This window comes from Chinchilla lanigera, unplaced genomic scaffold, assembly GCF_000276665.1.
Source record: "Chinchilla lanigera isolate Chin_1 unplaced genomic scaffold, ChiLan1.0 scaffold00075, whole genome shotgun sequence".
NCBI lineage: Eukaryota > Metazoa > Chordata > Mammalia > Rodentia > Chinchillidae > Chinchilla > Chinchilla lanigera.
The window spans coordinates 2755475-2779755 of NW_004955476.1; the positions used below are offsets into that span (position 1 = coordinate 2755475).

The following is a 24281-nucleotide window of genomic DNA, read 5'->3' on the forward strand; positions in this document are numbered from 1 at the left end:
CCAGCCTGGGCTACAAAGTGAGCTCAAGGCCAGCCTGAACTACATAGCAAGACCCTGTCTCAAAAAGACAAAACAACAACAACAAAATAAAATAACTTTGTGCTTTGGCAATGTTGGGAGTGTCCAGAATTTATCCAGAAAACATGGAACTGTTCCTAGAAAATGATTCAGCAACTGTGAAATGATTTAGTTCTGTAAGGAGGCCAAATGTAACTTAGGTTTTATGGCTGCATAAAGTTTCTGATACATAATTGTTCTTCTTTGAAACCTTTAAAAAGGCAGCACAAAATTTTACTTAAAGCACCTATAAAAACAGACAAGACCGTGAGTAGGACTTCACGTTCTGACGTCTTTGCCAAACCCTGCTAGAGGCCTCGCAATGAGTATACTTGTTCTATTTACATCTAATCTGCCGCTGCTAAGTGATTCATCTTCAACCCCTGTTACTTTGCTATTGTTCGTTTCCCACCCCCTATTAACTTGTTAATTGACAAACTCAGACTGACTCAGTTTACTTTGGATGCCGGAGCTGCTGAAGTTCATACAGCAAGATGATGAGAATAGGACATGCTGCAGATCTGTAGGCCTCACAGAGATCCCAAGACCAGCCTGACCGATTTATTTCCTTTGCCCAGATGGCTCTTGTGGTCACCAGCATGGTGGCTGTGATCGTGTACCGCCTGTCGGTCTTTGCCGCGTTTGCGAGCTTCATGGAAAGTGAAGCATCCTTACAGGAAGTCAGACAGTTCTTCACTCCCCAACTGGCCACATCACTGACAGGATCCTGCTTGAACTTTATTGTCATCTTGATCTTGAATTTCTTTTATGAAAAAATCTCTGCCTGGATTACAAAAATGGGTAAGCTAGCCCAGTGTGGTGATCAGAAAGTGGACTCCTACCAGTACATCCGCCAGGATCCTTTCATTCCCAAAGAGTTTCATTTCCTAAGTGCATATTTCAAGTGGTTTTGTTCCCTGGGTAGACCCACACCTGATACCTCAGAATCGACTAAGGGTCGTACTCAGGCCCATCCTAATGGAAGCAGGGAGAGAAGGAGTCCTAAAAGACAGCGTTAGGACACCTAAAGTCATTTTGAGTATTCTTATGTTACTTTTCCCGTGAGGGGAGTAGCTGAATCCTGAGTAAAAAGCTTCATGTGATCATGACACCACTGAGAATCTGATTTAGAGTGAATGACTCTTAGAGGATATATGATCTGGAAACCATCATTAGAAAAACTGAACATCAAATCCTGCTAAATAAATCTCACTGAGTGCTTTGTTCTTCAAGGGCCATCTCTTAGATCAGGGATCATTGTCTTTGTAAAGTTTTACAATTTCTTCTGAAGCCATGAGGGAAGGTACAGAAGGTCACAAGCAAGAAAAAGATACAGTTCAAAAGAAGGGCATAGAACAGAATTCCTTCTGTTCTTGTGGTTAAATTAGGGATGAGATGAAAGGCTCAAACCAAGGTGTCATCTCCCTTTTTTTATTTTAAAGAGAATAAAGAGGCCCAATAAAAATGATACAGAATTTCAAAACAAGATACGAAATTAACAGTGGTTATTATATTGCATATTGTTGCCTTCAAAGTAGTTGTTCAGCTTACCAGATGTAGACATGCAAAATTGATCAAACAGTATAAGCACTAACTGTTCCTTTCAATGAACTAATAGAAATTAGTAGTAAAATTATTTTAGTTTTCATATATATATATGTTGTTTGTTTTTAGTTTTTTTTTTTTCCAGTACAGGGAACCGAACTCAAGACCTTGTGCTTGCCAGGCAGGCGCTGTGCCGCTGAGCTAAATCCCCAGCCCCTATAGTATATGTGTTATATATGTATGTACTTACCCCTTCCTTCGTTTCTCCTTTCCCCCATCCCAATTGTTCCGTGTTTTGAGCAGTTTCGTTCCCTTTCAATATACTATTGTACCTTTTGGATCTTATTTACTCTTTCAGTTTATCACACTAGGGAGACAATATGATGTTTATACGTGTGAGCCTGATTTATTTCACTTATGAATTTGGTCTTCAGTTGCATCTACCTACCTATAAAAGCCTCGAATTTATCTTGCTGTATAGCTGAGTAACACTCCATTGTAAAAAAATACCACATCTTTTTTATCCATTCCTCTCTTGATGGGCATTTGGGTTATTTCCAAGATAGAGCTATAACAAATTGGCTGCTGTAAACATGGGTGCACATATATCGCAGTGGTGTGATGTTTTCAGTTCTTCTGGAGAGATACCCAGAAGGGGACTAGCTGGGTCAAATGGGACCTGTAATCCTAGCTCTGTGAGGAATCTCCACGCTGATTTCCACAGTGGATATACCAGTCTGTACTCGCTCGGTGCTCTGCCCAGAAGCACACGCCATTCCCCTCGTCTGTGTGCTGATCCCAGATCCCTTGTAGGCAGCAAGAGCACTGTCTCCACCCAGCCCCAGGTGAAACCCGTGAACCCTCCTTACAAACCATCTTCAAGTTGGGAGTCCGCTTTCAATTTTATTTTGTTTCCTCTGCTGGCAAAAGCAAAAAAATTAGAACAGATTATTTTCTAAAGGCGACTAAGTGGTCAGAGCTTTTTCCAGTGTGAAAAATCACTTGAATTCCTATTAGAGAATTTTTAAGGATGCAACAGGACTTCACTAAAATGGAGGCATTCTCTGTGTCTTCGAATAATTTGTTGCTATTTCAGTATTTCTGAAAGCATCAAGGATTTGGCGGGAACAGTTAATGTCCTGAAAACTCCATTCAGAAAAACACATTCCATTCCTCTTTTGCACTTCATGTTGCTCTAGTGTGGTATGAAGATAGTTTAATAATTCCTTATCTTCAGAATTTGTTAAGTGACTAATCACAAGTATGCTTTTTAAATAAAGGAGGAAACTGTGTCCTCTTTCCACTGCCATCTGCTATCATACAGTCATTTAATTCATGAGAGGACAGCCCAGTCCCATTGAAAATCACCTGTACCTGTGGTGCAATTATACATTGTTTAAACGTGATTGAAAACAGACAAAGGATAGAAATTTGAAATATTTACACAATGTCCTTTAGTTTCAGTCTATAATCTTGACAGATTTTAAGGGATTTCAGTTCCAAATTCTGACTGTGACCCCCAGAAAAGTATTCCATTATCTAAATGTGACAATAGCTGCTTCCTAGGCTGTTCCAGAAGTTAGATTTACAGAGTGTCAACAGAAAGCCTAGACTAATTCATAGTTACCCCACATTGCTCTTCTAAGACCAGAGTGGGAAGATTTCCACAGACCTTCAGAATAATATTACTGTATGTCCCCCTGTCCCAGTGAGTGCAAAATTGAAAAAGAACCTGGAAAAGGCACTAAATATTGTTTTTTTTTTTTACTTAACAGAACTTCCTCGAACTTACCAGGAATACGAGAGCAGTCTTACTCTGAAAATGTTCCTGTTTCAGTTTGTGAATTTTTACTCGTCTTGCTTCTACGTAGCTTTCTTTAAAGGGAAGTTTGTGGGCTATCCTGGAAAATACACGTATTTATTTAATGTGTGGAGAAGTGAGGAGGTAAGAATTCTCTAGAGAGTTCAGCTGTATACCTTCAGTAACTCATTATTAACTGAGGATTTTCATTATGCCCAGCACTAACTCAAATGTTACCAAGTTGCAAGCGAAATCTAGGCACTGAGGGTTCATGGGCGAATCTTTTCATCTGTGAGAATTTTGAGTTCCTATGAATAAGAATTTATAATGATGCCTTTGGCTTGGTTGTAAAACAGACATGTAAAATAAGTAATATCTTTATTTCCCGGTGGCTTCCTACAAAAGATTCATAATCAATTTCAGAGAAATGACTTCACTCTGGGCTAAAGGTCAATGATTTTCAATGTTGGCTGAACATCCAGATTACTTGGAGAATAAACATGGACCCTTGACCTCAGCCACATGTAAAGACTCAGAAATTGTATAGGAATCTACTCTGCATAGCCTGGAACTGGGCTATGATCATGCTTGGAACTATATGGCTGAATATCTCTTTAATCCCTTTAATGTACTTTCCCAAACTAAAATCTTGAATATCTAAAGTAATGCTTTGGTGCTTCTTTTAGTTGCAAAATTCTGTCTTCTATCATTCATTTTTCTCCCCTCTTTGCTTCCAACTAGTGTGATCCTGGGGGCTGTTTAGTAGAGTTGACAACCCAGTTGACCATCATAATGATTGGGAAACAGATTTTCACGAACATTAAAGAAGCAATTTATCCGTACGTATGACTTACATGTGTTTTGCTTTATTTGATTTAAGTCAGCACAGGAGATTTCCTTGGAAGAGGATGAAATTTGCTTTATTTTGGTGCCTTTGTTACAAAATATTTAAGTCAACAAAATATTTTTAATCAACAGTGAAAGATGCACTAAAATTACATAGCCTTTTGATTTATTTATTTAGTAATATATTATTTAAGTCCATGGTTAGCAAAGTCTTACATTTTATTCAGTTTTTAATTGAATGTAATTATGGCATACAATATGATGTTTTTCATAGGGGATCTGTTGCTTCAGTGAAATCGAGAAAAAGATAATTACCCTTGTCTTCCACAAGCATTTTACAAAAAAACTAAATGTAATACACTCTGTAGATGATTCTACATGCTGTACTGCATTTCATAATGTTACTAAAGGCTGAACTTTGTAAAAATATCCTGTGTCACATCATCTAGACAGAAGGGCTGCTATGAATAAAATACTGGAGAATTTTCAGGTTACTACATGAAAGGGCTGCTCTCTGATCCAAAAACATAGCAATCATGAATACATTATAAAAAGAGAAAGCTAAAATGACAGTTGACCTCACACGTTAAATGAACACTTTCATGAGTAAAAGGTAAAGCATCATAAAACCATAATTGTATGGTCTTGCAGAGCTCTTAGAAATGACAGTGTCAGCATTCGGCACCTTCGGGATAAAGTGGATTAAAAGTGGCCCGCTAAGGACAGCGGACTGCCCAGGTTAAATGCCTTGAACCCAGGGGCTGGATTTATTCTCCTTATTTATGAACCAGTGTTGAGAATGTTTGTCCTGATCCCCTAACAGTGCACACAGCTTCATAGCACTGTGTCAGATTCTGTCTCATGAGCTGACAGCAGACAACCATGCACTTAATTGTACGGTGAGAGGCTTCAGCCAAGCCTCCTTCTGGTTCCTTGGTTGGACACATTATGTTCCTAAGCAAAATAATGCCAAGCATTTGTCATTAACTCTTAGCTCTAGATTGAGAAACTCAGAGCAGAATGGAAACAGCCTCTAACCCAAATAGAAGATGCACAAGGAGAGATGGGGGGGATAAGACAACTTAAAAAAAACCCAAAATTGAGAAAAAAATAACCCTGAACTTGTATACAAACCAAAGTGGCGAACTGCAGTATGACAGTTAATTCTAGAGACCTTTAACCAAATCACCTTTTAGAATGGAGATATTCTCCATGACCATTTTAGCTAGATGATTCTGGCAAAGCCCATAAACATAATGTAATGATATTAAAAACATAAAGGGAAGTGATCCTGTCTTTATAATGGGTCAGGAAGTAATTAAATAAAATGTGGCAGACATGAAATCAACTTAATATGTAAGGGAATTGATTACATATAAATAAAAGTGTTACTTTAAATATTAAATACAACAGATGAGACAGCTCCAGAGTGTAAGTCCAGACTAAACATGGTTTAAGAATGAATAAGCAGCCGAGGATATAGCTCAGCGGCATTTTGTCTGCCTGGCAAACGTGAGGTTGTAGTTCCATTCTTGGTACAAAAAAAAAAGGAAGGAATAAGTAAGCCAGGGATGGTGACACATACATGTAATCACAGCACTTTGGGAGGCTGAGGCAGGAGGATTGTGAGTTCAAGGCTAACCTGAGCTACATCATGAGTTTGAAGGCAGCCTGAGCTACATATTAAGTTCAAGGTCAGCCTGCAGTGTAGCAGAATCAGTGTTTTGAACAAACAAGCAAAAAAACCCAAAAGAACCCCACACAACTAGTGAATCTGAAAATTTCTCTAAGCTATCTCTACATTGCACATTATAAGGTTTGTAAAAAGTTAAAGGACTGAGGGTGCAGCTTAATGGTAGAACACATGCCTAGTATGCAAATGCCCTGGGTTCAATCACTGGCACTGCAAAATAATTAATAATAATGACAAAATATTTAAGAGTTACATCTGCAATAGGATCGATAACAGCTTTCTATCTTAAAGTGCCAGTAAGCTTCAGAAAAAGATAACTGAGTAAATCTTGGAGGGAAAACAGTTTTTGAATAAATAATTGCTGAATGTGTTCCAAAAGTGGAGAAATATCATGAGTTGTTGGAAAAAAAATAAATCCTGAGGATGATGTAAGATAAACAATTAAAATCACACCCAGGTGTGTACGGTGAAACTAAAGAATATTAAAGAAAAATAGCATCGTACACCACAATCATGTTGTTTCAAAGGTTGCAAGGATAGTTCAACATAAACATAATATACTACATAATAGATTCAGTGATTTTAAGAAAAGCACATCTTGTGATTTGATACACAAAAAAACCTTTGACAGGATTCCATATATTTTCATAAGAAAATGGTTGAAGAATGTGGGTGACAAGAATCAGCCCTCAACACAATAATGCCTATTAGGAAAATCTCATAGTTAATGTCATATTGAATGGAAAAAAATAAACACTTTCTTCTCAATTCAGAAACAAATACGTCTACTCTTACCACTTTTATTCGGTATAGTACTAGGTATTTTAACCCACACAACTATGCAAGACAAAGCCAAAAGAGATACAAGTAGGAAAGTAAGAAGTTGAACAATGGTCTGTGGCCATACCACCCTGAATGCACTGACCTCGTCTGATGTCGGAAGCTAAGCAAGGTCGGGCTTGGTTAGTACTTGGATGGGAGAAGTTGAACAGTGCACAACTGTACATGATATCTTCATATAAGTAGAAGACTCTGAAGAAGCTACCAAAAGACTTTTGTATCTGAAAAATGTACCAAAGTGTCAATATAATGTTGATACATGTGAGTCTGATTTATTTCATTTATGAATTTGGTCTTCAGTTGCATCTACCTACTTATAAAAGCCTCGACGAGCCTTAAACACAGCAGATTTGCTCTACACCAGTAGGAAGCACGACGAGCCTTAAACACAGCAGATTTGCTCTACACCAGTAGTTAACTAGCTGAGAAAAAGTCAGAAAAACAATTGCATTCATGAAGGCTCAAAAACTTTGATTAGGAAACAGTCTAATCAAAGTGATTAAAGGCCTTTACAACAAAATTTATACAACACTGGAAAAATTAAAGAATATACTAGAGGAAGGAAAGACTTCCATGTTCTCTAATATTGCTAAAAAGATCATGTTACAGAAAGTGCCACACAGAGTGTGTGTGGTCCCTATCAAAATATAATGACATTTTTCAGAGAACTACGGAAAAGATCTAAAAATTTATATGGAATAGCAAAAGTCCTAAAATGATAAAAATAATCCAGACATCCCCTAAAATTGTAGTGGTATCACAACACCTGATATCAAAACATATTACAGAGTCATTGTAACAAAAGCAGCATAGGGGCCAGGGATATAGCTCAGTGACATAGCACTTGCTTGGCAAGTGTGAGGTTGTGAGTTCCAGTGCCAGTACCAAAAAATAGACAGAAAAAACCCAGCAGGGCACTGGCATAAAACAGATACGTAGAACAATGTCTCTGAGTAAGTATAGGTCAGTGAGAACAGTCAAGATCTTGGTTTCTTAATCACCCTAAAAATAAAAATAAGGAACATGTGTGATGAAAAGAATCCTAGATTTTGAGTTGGACTTTAGTTTAGGTCATGTATTTCCTTGTTGCTTGATCTTAAGTTATTTTTTTCCCACTGTCATTTCAGTTTTAACGCACCAATTTAGTGACTTCTTTCTGTTTAGCTCTCCTTCATGTGTTTACTTTTATCATTTCCAACAGCTTGGTTTTTAATTGGTGGAGACGTCGAAAAGCTCGGACTAACTCTGAGAAACTGTATAGTCGCTGGGAGCAGGATCACGATCTTCAGAGTTTTGGACAACTTGGGTTATTCTATGAGTACTTAGAAACAGGTAACTTTTCACCAATGCTATGAAGCACAGAGCCAAGCTGAATAAAATAGACGTGTTTTTCATCCCACAGTACTTCTTTCTGCCTTGCAAATAGTAGTTGCCTGCTATCACTGGATGGTGGGTAAAAAGATGAATGAACAGAGATCAAGAGAATGATTCATAATGTCCATGTCCCACTAAGTAGAGTGTAGAATAAAGTTTACGTTCCAAACACCAACCTTAAAAGCATCTTTTCTTATCAACTGAATATTAATATTGTTGAGCCAAATCAAGTAAGAATGATATTTTAACTTCTTTCCCTAAAATGTTTTAATTTTCTCTGCCTCAGTGACTGCTTGGAAAGAAAATAAGTTAGAAAATATTTCCCAAACCTGAAATCATTTAGTGTATATCCTTTAGGTCAGGCTGCAAAATAGTAGCGAGTAAAATTATGTAAGTTAGATCTAGGCTGAAAATGAGAAATTCATAAAATATTGCAGGTATTGAACAGGGGAAATGTGTTGAGGTGAAATTTTAGGAGAAATAGTTCTGGGGACTGTTCGTATAATATACTCCAAAAATTTCCACTCAAGTTACTTTGTTTCTCTGTGTTACTTTGTTTCTCTAGTGGAACTACAGAAAACAAATTTTCTTCACTGGTTCTCAAAACCCATAATATCATGAAATGAGTGAGATGATCCAGAAAATGATTTTTAATATAATACATGAATGTGATACCTCAAATTGAAACTGGTAAATTTAGGACATAGGGAAGTAAGTCTGTTTTGTAAAGATGCATTAAACATCTGTTTTTGGGCAGTAAGGCTATATTTTTTATTAATTGTATAACCTCTAAATAAATCATTTCATACATATATTAGACATTAGTATTGAAATTAAAAGAAGCCATGGAGTTTCTTTTGGTTTTTGTTTTTTGTTATTTGTTTTTTGTACCTGGAATCTAACTAAGGACCTTGCTTTTGCCAGGCAGGCACTGGTGCCACTGAGCTATATCCCTAACATGGAGGTTTTCATAACAATATTAACTACCATTTTATGTGATGCAACTAAGTTATTTTACCCTAGACACTTTCCCACATTATCTCAACTCTTTAAGTAATTATTTAGTGATTACTTGGCATATTTTGGTTTTTGAAGAGAGTGAAAATTAGATAGTCCAGTTAATTTTTTAAAATTTATTTTAAAAATAAAAGAAGGAAAACATTTACAGACATCCATTTACAAAATAGCACAAGAGCAATACAAACAATACAGAGTTACAGACAAAGTGATAGGAAATTAAAAATGGTTATTGTATTACATACTGATATCTTCAAAGTGGTTTCTCAGGAAAACAAATAGAGACATGCAAGATTGATCAAATAAGTAATCATTAACTGTTCCTTTCAGTAAAGCGATAGCAGTCAGTAGTACAGTTGTGTTAGCTATCCTGTATATACATACATACATACAAAATTTCCCCTTTCTTTTCTCTTTTCCCTCACCCGAGTTGCTCTTTACTTTTGAGCATTTTCCTTTTGTTTCACAGTGTCTGTCATACCTCCTAATTTTTATTCACTCTGTCAGGTTCTTATACCGGTGAGACAGAACGTTGTTTACACTTGGAGGTCGGTTTATTTCACTTATGAGTATGGTCTCTAGTTGTGACTATTTACCTATAAAAGGCTCAAATTTATCTTTCGTTATAGCTGAGTAATATTCCATTATATAAAAGTACCACATTTTTTTATCCATTCCTCAGTGGATGGACATTTGGGTTGCTTCCACAATTGAGCAATTACAAATTGTGCTGCTATAACCATGGGTGCACGTGTATTGCTGTGATGTGATGTTTTCAGATCTTCTGGGAAAATACTCAGAAGGGGAATAGCTGGGTTGAATGGGACCTCTAGACCTAGTTTTTGGAGGACTCTCCAAACTGATTTCCACAGTGGTTTCACCAGTCTGTATTCCCACCAGCAGTGGAGAAGGGTTCCTATTTCTCCACAGCCTCGCCAGCATTTGTTATTGGTGGATTTCTTAATGCTAGCCATTCTTACTGTGGTGAGATGGAATCTAAATGTTGTTTTAATTTGCAATTCTTGAATGACTAATGATGTTGAATATTTTCTCATATATTTATTTGCCATTTGTATTTCTCTATCTGAGAAGTGTGTATTCATCTCAGTTCCCCTTTTTTGGATTGGGTCTTTGAATTTGGTGGGGGCAATCCTGTCAATTTCTATGAGCCACAAAGATTGTAGCCAGAGATCTAGATTTGAACCCCCTAATTCATGTTGCTTCCACCTGATATCTCTTTGTTTTATATTTATTTGTTCAGTAAAGAAAGACAGCAAGACAAAAAAAAAAAAAAACACACACACACACACAGCTAACTCCCATAGTCTTTCTGTAAACAAACAAACAAAAAAGCAAAAACAAGACTGATGTAATCCTGCAATAAAAGCGAAAGTACAAAGATACTGAGGAGTCATTTAAAAATAGGTGGTTGGTGGAAATAATCTGCTTCCTTACTGGAAAGCCATTTCTGTCTTCTTTTTTCCTTCACTCGTGTGGAAAGTCCTGGCTGTCAGTTGCATGGGTTCCCTTAGTCAAAGCATTGTTAGAAATCAGAGAACAAAAATGAGAAGTCAGCTTGCATCCCTCTGCTAAGTCTTAGTTAGGTTAGAAAGGAAAACTTACGTAGGAAAATGTCAAGAGTGTAAACTGCTGGGTCTTCACAGATACCTTATTCCCTAATATTTATATTTTTTGAAAATTTATTATTAGTATAGGCTTGCAGTACATAATGCATACATTGACTGTGTGGTATTGTGACATACATGTATCACATCTTGATAGTTTTCATTTCCCCTTCACTTCCCTTCTTCATCTTCCCACCCTTAGATCCCTTTTCCATCTCTACAAAGTCTACCTCCCTGTGTTCTATCAGCTTTCTTATTATTTTGCTTTATAGTTTTTTTATACTTCAAATTTCTCCTATAGAGAAACTACATGATATTTAACCTTCTGTGTCTGGTTTATTTCATTTCATTTTGCATATATGCATGCATATATTGTGTATGTATAAAAATTTACACACACACACACACACACACACACACACACCAGCCATTAAAAGCATGCAAATGAATCAGTCATCATCTTGGTCGAAAAAGTATATAGATTTGCGAGAAAAGATATTTCGTTATCCAGCACATAACTAACTGGCAATAAAAACATAAAGAGTAGGCCAGCATGAACCTAAACTTAGCACATAAAGAAAGGCAAACCACAGATTCTTTCTGTAGACCAGTGGGTCTTACCAGGCAGCACCAGGACAACTGAGTTCTGCGTCTTAGATCCTCCATCCAGTTCTAGAACGTAAATAAATCACTGCCTCCTTTGTTAGGAGACAGACGGAAGGAGAAGGGAATTATTTGACTCTGTTGGTCTCTTTCCAGTGAAAGAAATGCAGAAGTGACCAGAATGCTCCCCTTTCTCTCCATAATCATGACTTCATGTTTTTCTTGTTCTTCTCCCTACAGTGATCCAGTTTGGCTTTGTCACACTATTTGTGGCATCTTTCCCGCTGGCCCCTCTTTTTGCCCTCATGAACAACATTGTAGAGATCCGAGTGGATGCCTGGAAACTGACTACCCAGTACAGGAGACCTGTAGCTGCCAAGGCGCACAGCATAGGTGTTTGGCAGGACATCCTTGCCGGCATGGCGGTGCTTTCTGTCGCAACTAATGTAAGTGGTGGATCTTTTCCATTGGGGTTACTTGGCATTTTATTTGTCTCCCTGGAATGGAGATGTGTGAATGATGCTAAACTTGTTCTTCACTTATACTTATTCACTCATGGTGATAGGCCATAAATACAAAACTTCCTAAACTTTTATGCATTGAATAATAAAAAGAAATCTGTGACACACAGATTTTATAAAATACAAGAAAAATTATAAAACCATTTATTAAAATTTCATGATAGCATTTTTACTAAGTGACCCATTGTATAAAAATAAGTATTAACATAAAGTATTTGAATAATCCATTGAAGATTGGTTATCCATGCATTTATATACCACAATCAGAAAGTAAACATCTATTTATGTCTATCGTGCATTTACATAAGAATAGTAAGAATACAAATTCCCAAAACTATACATCTTACAGTGCATACACATCTCCGGCTATGCTTTAAATATTGAAATTAAAAGGTAATCAAAAGAGAGAGTCCAACTATTTAATATTTTTACCCCTTCATCAAGAAGAAATGGAACTGAAATTATAGCCAGAGTCTATAAGATGAGAGCCTATGTGAACGAGCAGAATAGGAACTGCAGCAAATCTGTTGTTATAAATGCTTTTATTTAAGAAGAAAAAAACAGAAGACAAGGGAGATACTGGAAAACATGAGCTGAGCTATGACTCAAAACAAAAAAAAATTAAAACAAATTAGTAGAAAGTAGTAAAAAATAAAAAGCATAAATGAAATTTAAAAACACAAAAGTAATAAAGTAGTAAAAAATAAAAAGCATAAATCAAATTTAAAAACACAAAAGTAATACAATTGGTAAGTCAAATTGCTTTGTTGAAAAGACTTAATAAAAGCAAAACCCTGAGAAATGTGAAAGATTGCTATGTGCCCTTTTCTAAACATTAACCTATTTGGAATTAGTACTTCTATAGAAAATAAAAATGCCAGATTGATTCAGTAAGGAACAGATCATTTGAATAGCAGCTGTGGAAGTAATAGTAAATTTACAAATTTCACCACTAAAAATATAGATGCCAGTACTAGAGGTTTCAAATTAACTCCTCTGTTCTAAAGAAAACAAGCTATTTGTACAACTTTAGAGCTCAAGAAAGTTTTCGAAAATAACGTCTCCATGGAGTCAGATTAGGAGGTGGGAAGTTTTAGTGAGCTGTGGGAAGTTCTCCAGTCCATGGCCTTTATCTTCCCATTCACTCCCACCAACACAGTCAAGCACGCTGCTGCTCAGGGAGCCAGTCCAGTGAAGAGAATCCAGTTAGGGACAGTAAAACACAAACAGAACATTGTGTTAAATGGCACAGATGGAAAAGTAAGAAATAGTGAGGAAAAAGCAAGGTCTTTTGTAGACAGATGCATTTAGTTTCAATTCTCAGTTTAGCCACGTTTAGCTATGAAATCTTGGGATATTTACTGAGTACTGTAAAGGAGCTGTGTCACGTTGTAGAACAAAGAGAGGCTTGTTACTATGATTAAGTATAATGTTTTAGTCAGTTTGTTCCCCAAAGACTTGTGGGACTGAAAGATACACGGGTCCCTCGTTCTCCAGCTCCTGATCTCACTCTTGTTTTGTCGCTCAGGCCTTTATTGTTGCGTTTACGTCAGACATCATCCCCCGTTTAGTTTACTACTATGCTTACTCCACAAACACCACGGAGCCTTTGAGCGGCTATGTCAACAACAGCCTGTCAGTATTCCTGATAGCTGATTTTCCAAATCACACTGTACCTTTGGATGAACGAGACTACACCACTTGCAGGTATGTTTCTTGTCTAGATTTTAATCTTGCTACTTAAATGTATTTTTTAAGTTATTCAATTCTTCCATGTTTTCTCACATCAGGGATTTTCTTAAGGCACAAAAAATTCTAAATAAATAGTGTGATTCAATTCCAGAATTCACATATCACATGATTCTGTTTTTGAAAGGAGATATGTACAAAAGAAGAGAATATTAGAGGTAATGATCATGTTGATTTTGCAGTATCATATTTTTAATCTTTTTTCATAAAGTTTCCTCACCAACAAATGCCTCTTGGTCTTAAGTTGTAATATCTGTGCATCATACACCATGGTCATATTATGTATGTGTTACTTGAATTGAACTATAGATCCTTAAAATAAAGAGAAGAAAACAATTATATAATAATATGATCATTCACCAGGTATCCCATTTAAAGGTAGGGCTTTTTTTTGGTAGGGAATATGAAATAGGATTGCATAAACTGCTCCTTCAATACTCAGTATATGTGAGAATATTTATACTATAAAATTTTAACATGATACTTTCACAGACAGATAAACACCAGAGTCACTTAAATCTTAAATCAAGTGCTTTCCTTAGGATTTCAACAAAGAATGATAAAAAAAGTTATAAGACAAGTGGACAAAAGCATTATTATATTCTTCATTTGGATATAAAGATTCATATCATAGTGATTAAGAATGGACACTATTGTCAGATTTATAGATTTCTTCATTTTCTAGTGAGACTGTCTTTGAAAAGCATCAGTATCTAGGGACTTTAGAGAAGAGAATGAGCTTACAAAGTGGAGTACATAGAAAGGTCTAGAAAAATAGAGTAATGCATTGTCTACCCTCCCAAGAGAAAATAGAGGTGGAAGAAAATAAAATGACCGACAATACCGATTCCATTCTTGAAAAGTCAAATAGGATGAGGATTAAATTGTCCCTCCCTTCCACTTAATGACGGATGGCAATCACTTTTGGCAGAGAGATGAACAGAACTAAGTGTTTGAGAATTAGAAAGAAAAGCAGTGGAAAACCACGAAGTTTTTTAGCTCCGTTTTGAAGTTTCTCTTTGAAAGACAGAAGTTTCAATTATAACTTCCTGTCAGAGATATTCAGTGTACAAATGTCACATGGCCACGATTTGATATGAAAAAGAAAATGTCCCGCATCATCAGTTGTGTTGCTGTGACCTCCCTTTTGGGGTCAGTGAGTAATAGAAGTTTGGTTCTAGTCTCTTTAGGTGAAGCTAGTACTGATTCTTTGTACTTATTTCCGTTTTTCCAGATACAGAGATTACAGAAATCCCCCTGGGGATGAGAATAAGTACCTTCATAATATGCAGTTCTGGCATGTCCTTGCTGCCAAGATGACGTTCATCATAATCATGGAAGTAAGTGTTCTGAGCTTTGCTTCTGTTACTCCCTCCTCTCGGTTCGGACACACTGTTTGTAAAAGTGCCTGTGAATCAGAAAGTGAGCCTTATCTCAGTAAGTCGTTCTTATGGAAGTATTTGTTGTGATGGAAGGTGATATAGGGACCTTGTCAGTGCGGTGGGGCTACCTGTTGATGTATGTGCTATTGTCAGAGATACCCTGGTGACAGAAAAGGAAAAGAAAAACAGAGCCTTTTTGCTTGACATCGGGAAAAGGGAAGTGAGCCCACTATTTTGCAAAAAGCCTACTATGTCCTGGTTCTAGCAGCTATTTTAAGTCATAACAATTTTGCAAATGATACTTAATTATTTAACTCTACTGATTGGATCTGATACTCAGCAATCGTAAGCAGTAAGCTTAAGTCTGAGCAGCTGATATTAGAGGTTAGGTTTCAGATACAAGGGATAGTGACTGCTTAAATAAAATATATCATGGTAAAGCACACATGGTCATCAGTCCCCCTGAAAGCATTTCCCCTCCCTTTGAACACACTAACTCCCTTATTCTTGCCACTTTCTGAAACAGTTCTGGAAGTCCTCTTTCACCAGTTCTTATAAGGTCTGATCACAGATACCGTGAATGCCGCTGCCAAGGCAGGCTTGTGAAAAATATGGCAGCACTTCCTCGTGCAGCCTGTTTACTGCATCCAGCCCGGCGTGACTTCGGGCTCTTCCTAAAAGTCAAAATGCCTGTGAAAGAGAGACAGTTTGAATTGATGCAGGGCATGGAAGCAGCCATGACAGAGCAACTAAACACACTCATGAACAAGCACTTCCAGAAATGCTTCAGAACATGGTGAGAACCAGAGTGTGTTTACAAAATGAGGGGAAGTATTTGGAGGTAGATTGATGGCAATATGGCTTTTGCTGTGATTTTTAAAAATCCCTGCATTTTGATCACACCATGTGCATCACACTCCCCAGCCCAGACTGTCCACTGTCCTTTTGCCTCCTGACTTGTGGAATATCTAGTGTAATGGTGGAGAACAGGCTTGTGAGAAAAGGTAACCAGAGCAAAGGTGGTATTGATGGACTTACAAGTTGTTTGCTACTAATTATGATACAGGAAGAGCAATAAGAGAGAGAGAAATAAAAGTAAGGCAACTTTGCAAACTGCAGGAAAGCCCAATACAGTAATATTTAGAAGCAATTCTAGGCTTAGCCCATGCATTCCCAGCCTGGTGCCATTGAATTTATTTTACTATTGTCAAGATTAAACACTTTCATTGTTAAAAAGTAAATAGCCCTACATGGCTAAAAAGAGAGTAGTCTTATACACTTCTCTACATCCTCAAATCCTTATTTCTAAAGGTAAACATTTCAACTCTTAGAACTAGTTTTTTCTGAGTGGTACTCACCTATAAATCTCTGCACTCAGGAGGCTGAGTCAGGAGGATTGTTGTGAGTTCAAGGTCAACCTGGGATAGAAAATGAGCTCAAGGCCAGCTTGAACTGCAGAGGGAGACCCTGTCTCAAAAGTAAATAAATAAATGAATAAAACTAATTTTTTCTTACAGTTTACTCTGGCTAAATCTCCATGCAGTGTTTTTAGATATTAGTTTTAGTATTTTTTCATACTTTTAGATATTAACTATTCAACGCATTTTTTAGTTTTAGATATTAATTTTTGATTTGATACTGACAGACCTTACACATCATACACACACACACACATACACACACACTCATACAGTACACGCAAGCACACATCCATACACATATACATAGAGAAATTTATCTCTTATCTCGACATAATGGGAGCATAATTTTTGTTTGTACAAGTTCATGATTTCTTTTATTCTTCAATGTAATATCTCAAAGGACAGTATTTCTTGGCAACTTATCGGGTATGTCTACCTGATCTAATCTGATTTAAGGTTATGGATGGATTTATGTATTCCCTTTAGAGTGCCTAGTCATTTATTTTGCTACAGAAATACTCAGGTGTTTGATACAGAACCACCACCAAATATATTTTTAGTACTTTATCGCTCTGAACTCTGAAATATTTCTGTTCATCGTTGAGTTTTGAATAAGAGATGAGAGACGAGTGTCCGTCAAAGTGGATGTGGTGACTATAAATAATTAGAAATCACATCTTTTTCATGTATTCTACTCCGAATACAGTTTCCTTGTTATAACTTGGTCTCCCTTCTCTCTCTCCCTCTCCCTCTGTAGCGCTTGATTCTTTATGAATTGGTCACTCTTTAATCCCCATATATTCAGTCAGAAGTTTAGATTGTCTTTCAGTCTGGGAAATTTCATCAGGAACCTTTGTTGGTTTACTAGCTGCCTTTGTCAAAACATATCTTTCAGAAATTTTCTGGGAAAATTATGCCTAGGCAATTTGGAGATCTTCAATATTGATTTTTTTCCCTACATGTAATTGTTATAGAGCTCAACATTAAAAGTTGTTTTCCCTAAAACAAGAATGCCAAATTTATGTAGGTATTGTTGATTTTATTTCTTAGTTCATGACTCCATTTCCTTCCAATTTGTAGTGCTGTAAAAGGCATGGCTGGTCTGACCCTCCAGTCCGTGCTTATGACCTTCTTTCTCTTAAATTCAGGAAACTTTGAGGATTCTCTCACTAGCTCTGCTTTTATGAAACTTCACAAGAAAGTTCCTTGCTGTTTGACAAAATAGTCATCGTCATGGATAATTCCTCCACCCTTAGATTCGAAAACATTTGTACACTTCAAATTGTGAAATTTGTTTGAATTTTGTATTTGATAAATGTCTTCCTTTATTCCACCTCTCTGTTCTAACTTCTGTTTTTCGGATAATACACTTCTTCTTTTGAAATGCTAATTACCATTTATTTTCTCTTTTTTGTAAAGATAGAGATTCCAATAGTTATTTTTCTTTTAATTTTTTTGGTCCTTTAATTTCTTGTTTCGTGTATTCGTGTTAAGGAATTTATTTCATAGCTGCTGGTCCTACTCATCCCAATTGTACTCTTCCTGTGTGGACCGAGAGTCACTTTGATGAGTTTTAGTGTAAGGTAGGGAGTCCACCTTCTCATTGGAGACCTATAAAATCTTGGTACCTGTGTTTCTGCTTCCGCAGGGAAAATCTTCTAACCTCTTGGCAGTTGATGATTTCCTGGCTGCCTGAGAGCTGAGGAATGTGAATGATTCACAGGGCTGATTGAAAGTTTTACACTTTGCATTTTCAGAATGTGCCGTACCTCCGACCTTGACAGCGTGTGTTATTCCTTACTCCTAAGTGTGCAGCTTTGAGGTGTAAAAACAAGCTCTTCCTTGCTGCCTCGGTGGCGTTTCAGTAGAGATCTCATACCAGAGCACAGATGGGGACAGATCCTAACCAGTTTATTGTTTCTCATGTAAATTTAAACTAACACTCTTCTTATAATTCCACCCTAAACTATGGCCTTCAAAGCTCCTTGCTGTCCTTGTTCCTGAATTCTGAGCTTTGAAAATAATTTTTTTCTTTTTAATTTCCACTATCAACCACCCTCTCACCAACTACAAGATTAAATCCTAATTTTCTTCATCATCAGTCCGATTCCTATACAGGTATTTCATTAGGCCTTGAAAGGGGTCACAGATAAAGGTTTCTTCAATAACCATGTTCAGGTGGAATTTCTCCAGGGACATATTTAAGTCATTTGATGCCAATGTGTGTATGAAAATTGTACGAGAGAGGCGATATAGCTTCTTGGTTATCCTTCTGTTTTACAAAATGAGGGAAAGACTCTGTAAGCACTTCTTGCTGAACTTCTGACAAGTCTAATGGTGTCCTGGTGTTCTTTTATATTCCCTCTAGCACATTGTGTTTCTTGTGAAATTTTTGTTGGCCTGGATGATACCTGATGTTCCCAAAGATGTTGTGGACAGAATCAAACGGGAAAAGTTAATGACTGTCAGGATTCTTCATGATTTTGAACTCAACAAACTAAAAGAAAAATTGGGACTGAATCCTAATGAATTTGCCAAGCATGTCATGATCGAGGAAAACAAAATGCAGCTGGCTAAATCCACAATTTAATCGGCGCAGCAGGGGCAGCTGGTTGCCTGCCTCCACCTGTTCTCTCTGGGGTTAGGGCCAGATGGCAGAGGCCCCGTGTCAACTTACCTTGTTTTTAATTTTAACTCAAAGTTTTTATATACTTTTAAGAAGCCAGCTTTGTGGGGTTGGAGGAGTACCACTATCTACTGTTTCCTGGGATGCTGTGAATGAGTGTTGAAGGTGCACGGAGAATCCGAACACAGGAAATCAAGAGTGCTGCAGTTCCGGAAGAAACACGGGCTCGGACTGTGTCTCCACTTCCCAGCGCATCTGCACATTTTTATGGTCTTTTATTGTGTTGTATTTTTTATTTCCCTCTCATCAAGAAAAAATAGTCCAAGAAGAAGGAGAGCAAGGAGGTTTTCTGAGTTCTAGAGCCTGCCACTTTAAATTATGCAAATGAAATACCAAAACCATTCATAATAAAATTCACATTAATCAAGTTGGATAAATATCGCAGCAGAAGTTTATTCTTGAAATTGTCTGAGATGAGTTAAGCTTTCATCAGAATCTCAGATACTTTTCCTAGGCACATGCAGTAACCATTTCTTCCCCCAAAGATGAAATGTTTGACTTTCAACAAAAGACTAACATCAAGGTTGTTGAAGATAGCATATCGGCAACAGTATTTTCAAGATTTGTGGTCATCTGTGGAAATACTCAAGCACATGAGCAGTATTGTAAAGAAGTAAATGTATTTTCTTAGTGAAGAGTGCAGGAAAATACATATTGGTTAATTTATGCACTTCAGAAAGTTGTTGAGGATTTTAAAGTTACGTTTTTTCTGTAATGCCTATTTTGTATCATGAAGCCTTTTTGAGCACGGTCAGTGTAAGCTAGAAATAAGTAGTTTGTCGAATGACCTCTCTGCTTTGAAGAAATCCCAAATCTCTGAACACGTTTACGACATTTTCATATTGGTGCACCTCCTTACACAATACTCAGTGCCTTTTTCCTACGCCTTTGACACATGAGAAATGGTAGTGTCAGCTGCTTCTTTTACAAGATGTAACATGTCATCTATGAGAGACACTCAGTGGAAAAGCCACTGCATATTTAACACTAAACAGTCAACCAAGTAAGAAAAAGGCGATGAACTTGATTAACTGAAGAATACATTTCTTGAATTATTCCGCTCAAATTTAGGCCTGTATACATGCATGACAATTCTCGCTCCTATTTCTGATTCTGGTTACTGTATCACTAGGCTATGTATAAATATATATATAAAATATATGTGAATTCTGCTAGAGTGAAAGATACAACCCAGTTATATAATGTTTGAATCTCAAGTTTCAAATTGGAATTGAATTCCAGAAGACTAGTGCTCTTTTGTCATACACATCTGAAGAAACTTTATGACAAGGTTTTTAAATTGGTATTTCTTTATCTAACGTTAATGAATTTTATGGGATGGCTGATATTTAATATATGACAGAGTATTAACTACTGATCAATATTAAATTTTAGAACTAAGGATGATTTATTTTATAAAACTATAAGACAGTTACCCCGGTGTTGATAGTTTAGATTTATCAACTGCTGGTTAGATTTTATGAACAGTTTTCTAAAATGAAATGAGCTAGTGGAAGTTGGAGTGCATATGCATAAGAGATGATGTATTCTCTCCTGAGAAACCAGTTATTTACTTGAAAATAAGCACAGGTGGAGCGAGTTCCTGGCCTACGAAGTCTCACTCAGCATGATGACACCTGATGCACAGCGGTCTTCCTCGGTGCTCACGAATATAAGGAAGAGTAGGAAAATTGCTTTCTTGGGTATATGCATTAACTTGAATAGTTCAAGGTGTTTATAGAGCTAATACATAAAATAAAAGCAAATTTAACTCAGAGTTATTTGTGCACTGCCATTGAAAACAAACCGAGTGTTGGCTTTCTAGACCAGACAGAAAAACTAGCAAAAGAGAAAATAGTTTCTAAGATAAATAGGTAATTCCCCGGATTGAATGGTAGCAGCCCTTTCAGATGTTTTTGACAAAGACTGCATTCACCTTTGGATTTCCTGTGGAGTGTCTCTGTACCTTGGTGATCATACAACAATGTTGGCGTCATCTTTCTGAAAGTACCCCAACCAAAACCAGGACTCAAAGTTATTTAGATAGATTCGTCGCATCTAATAAAATTCATTGGTTATTTTGGAAGGGCTGAGTTAAGAGCATCTGACCATCAAGTACCAGTTGATGCTAGCATGGCAGTTATCCTCCCATCAAAACCACAGCTGGTTTTTTTTTTTTTTTCCCCAGAAATGTTCCAAGGAATATTTGGGGTCTGGTGTGACACAATTTTAAGTATCAAAACCAAAAGGGCACGTAACTTTTTTCAAATGTCCTCTCATCCTTGCGTTCAGCCACTTTGTTTGTAAACAGGAAGCAGAAACAACTAAATCATTTGGAAAGACCCATTGAGAAGTTGTGGTGAAGTAAAATGCCGGCTTCACTCTGCCGCATCTCATGATGTGGCTTTTAAGGCCTTCCTTGAGCCATGCTAAAGCAAGCTAGCAAGAGAAGAGGAAGATGAAAGGGAGACAGAAGTTCTGTGCTGGGCCCAGTACAAATTGTGTGGGAATAATCAGTTCTCCACAGCCATCTAGTGAGGGTGAGAGAAAACCTACAGAAATCCCAAGCTAAGAGCTAGGAAGTGTCAAAAGCAAAAATTTGGTTCTCAAATGATTTTATAGTTTCAGACACAGTCAGTGGCTTTGGATCTCTGTTGATGGACTCCAGTTGAGGGTAAAGAATCTGTACTGTTTTTTCAATAGGGAGTTAAATATTTTGAAGAAGGTCATTCGTACTTCTTTTAACTATAATTATGATGCAGTTGAAGGATGTTATTAAGGAAAAGAAAGTTACAAGAAACACCATCACCTAAGCCAAGAAGTCTGCCACAAGGAATCACTGTTAACTATTGTGTTATTCTTTTTCTAGACAAAATCTTCCTACTCAATTCCATGCCAAATAATTTGTGTGATAGTGATTCCAGCATTATGTAAAATTGAAGAGAGTGACAAAATGTATTTGCAGTATAGTTTCATTTGTGTGAGACACCTGCTTTCAAAATTTATGACTAGATAAATGTCTCCTATATGTGATATTCTGTGCCTTGGAATTGACCCAGATAATAAGTGTTTTGTTCTGTTTTTAATTTATTTCTTCTGTTTTTTGTTTTGAAATAGGGATACACAGGTATGTAAGGAAAGTTGAATTGAGTAATATGTTCTTATATATCAAGAGGTTTAGGTTGACTCATTTAATAAATAATTTTAAACTATATTTTTACATATATTCAATTTATTCTTAAAGTTCAATGCTGATATAATTTTTCAGAGTTTGAATGTTTTAAAAAGTTTTTAAAATCATTAGTGTTGTTTAGAGACATTAAAATGCTCATGCATATGTAACACAACTCAGGAAATTACATATTTGACAAACAGTTGCAGAGCCGTTATATCTGAAGTTGGATGGCATAGATAAATTGGACAGTGCAGTAAGTTTTGTTCTATTGTTTCTTTACTTTTTCTACTGGGGGAAGATGATGGGGATGAACAGAAAGATGTAAGAAGAAAACTTCCATGCTGAAATAATTTCCACGGTTTTTCCAGTCCCGTCTTTGCCAAAAGCAGTGCCCAGTCACCTTCACTGACACTTTCTGCACCGCTTGTTAAAAGTGCACAACCCTAGGCCCTGTCTCAGCTCTCTGGAAAACACAGTCCTCGGGACAGTATTAAATTTTTTTACATTAAAAAACCTAACACAACAACAATGAAGACAAAATGAAAATAAAACAAAAATGATACATGACCTCAAAATAAAATGATAGGAATTAACAGTGGTTGCTACATTACATACCGTTATCTTCAATGAAGTTCTTCAGTCTGCCAGATGTAGGAATGTAAGATTGATCAAACAATCAAAGACAGTAACAAGTAATAAAAAAAAACCCAGCATTGGAAATGATGGAGACCTTCACCATAAAAGATGTTAGAAGTTCAACAATGGTTCTTAGTGTTTGCAGATCAGTCATTCTGATTACCAAATTCAAGCGTGCAAAATTGGTCAAGAAAAAAGAAAAATTTAAGCATTAACTGTTCCTTTAATAAACCACAGACATCAGCAATACACCTATTCCAGCTATCCTTATATACACATATAAATTTGGTTTTTCATTAAAAAAAACCCAAAATAACAAAAACAAATACATAAAACAGCATAGAGAACATTAAAAATGATACACAATTTCAAAACATAGTGATAGGATATTAATAATGGTTGTTATGTTACATAATGTCATCTTCAAAATGGCTGCACATATAACCAGATATAGGTTTGCAAGTTGAGCAAGCAATTATACATTAACAGTTCCTTTCAATAAACTAACAAATAGTAGTACAAATATCGTAGCTATATGTTTTTCCCTCTTTTTCTCTCCCTTCCTTCATCCCAGTCGCTTCTCCCTATTTGAGCAGTTTCTTTTCCCTTTCACAATATCTATTATACCTTTCAGATTTTATTTACTCTTCAGGTTCTTATAATAGGGAAGATACACGATGTTTATGCATTTGAATCTGACTCATTTCACTAATGAGTGTGGTCTCATTAGTGGAATGAGTTGCATCCATTTACCTATAAAAGCCTCTAGTTTATCTTTCTTTATAGCTGAGTAACAATACTCCATTGTATAAAAATACCACATCTTTTTTATCCATTCCTCAGCTGATGGACATTTGAGTTGTTTACAAGATTTAGCTATTACAAATTAGTATTAAATTCTTGAGATGAAAATGTCTTGAGTGATGAATTGCCTAAACCAAACCATTAAGATAGTGACTTGCAAATACTAATTTATCAGCACAGCTTATTATGAAATTATGTCAAGGCATATACAGTGTGGGTTTCCAGATTTGTCAAAATGCTTTAAATCTATAGCATGTAAATTTATTGAAACCTTTCTGCTGAGAGCTCTAGACGTTGAGTTTCCACTAATTAAAAAAAAAGAACAGATTGAATGTATTTTCTCTTCCCAATATATTTAACGGGAGAAAATGCAGACTGGTGAGAAATCAAGGTGAATAAATCACATCTGAAATAGTTTATAGAACAGAGTATAATATAGGATTTAATCAGGCAAAGAGAAACTGCTATGAGTATTATAAGGAAAGTGGGGATTTGTTACAGGAAAT

General features: G+C 36.5%; 1 protein-coding gene across 1 annotated transcript in view; it reads left to right on the forward strand.

Annotated features, from left to right (window-relative positions):
• Positions 1-22374, forward strand: part of Ano5 (anoctamin 5) — a gene marked incomplete at its 5' end in the record, with an annotated part of 72253 nt that extends 49879 nt beyond the window's left edge. The window contains 8 exon segments of the mRNA XM_013503010.1: positions 636-858; positions 3378-3547; positions 4145-4242; positions 7984-8114; positions 11642-11847; positions 13451-13629; positions 14906-15011; positions 18843-22374. Of these exon segments, the coding sequence (XP_013358464.1) occupies positions 636-858; positions 3378-3547; positions 4145-4242; positions 7984-8114; positions 11642-11847; positions 13451-13629; positions 14906-15011; positions 18843-19064 (1335 nt within the window).
• Positions 22375-24281: the final 1907 nt, after the last annotated feature.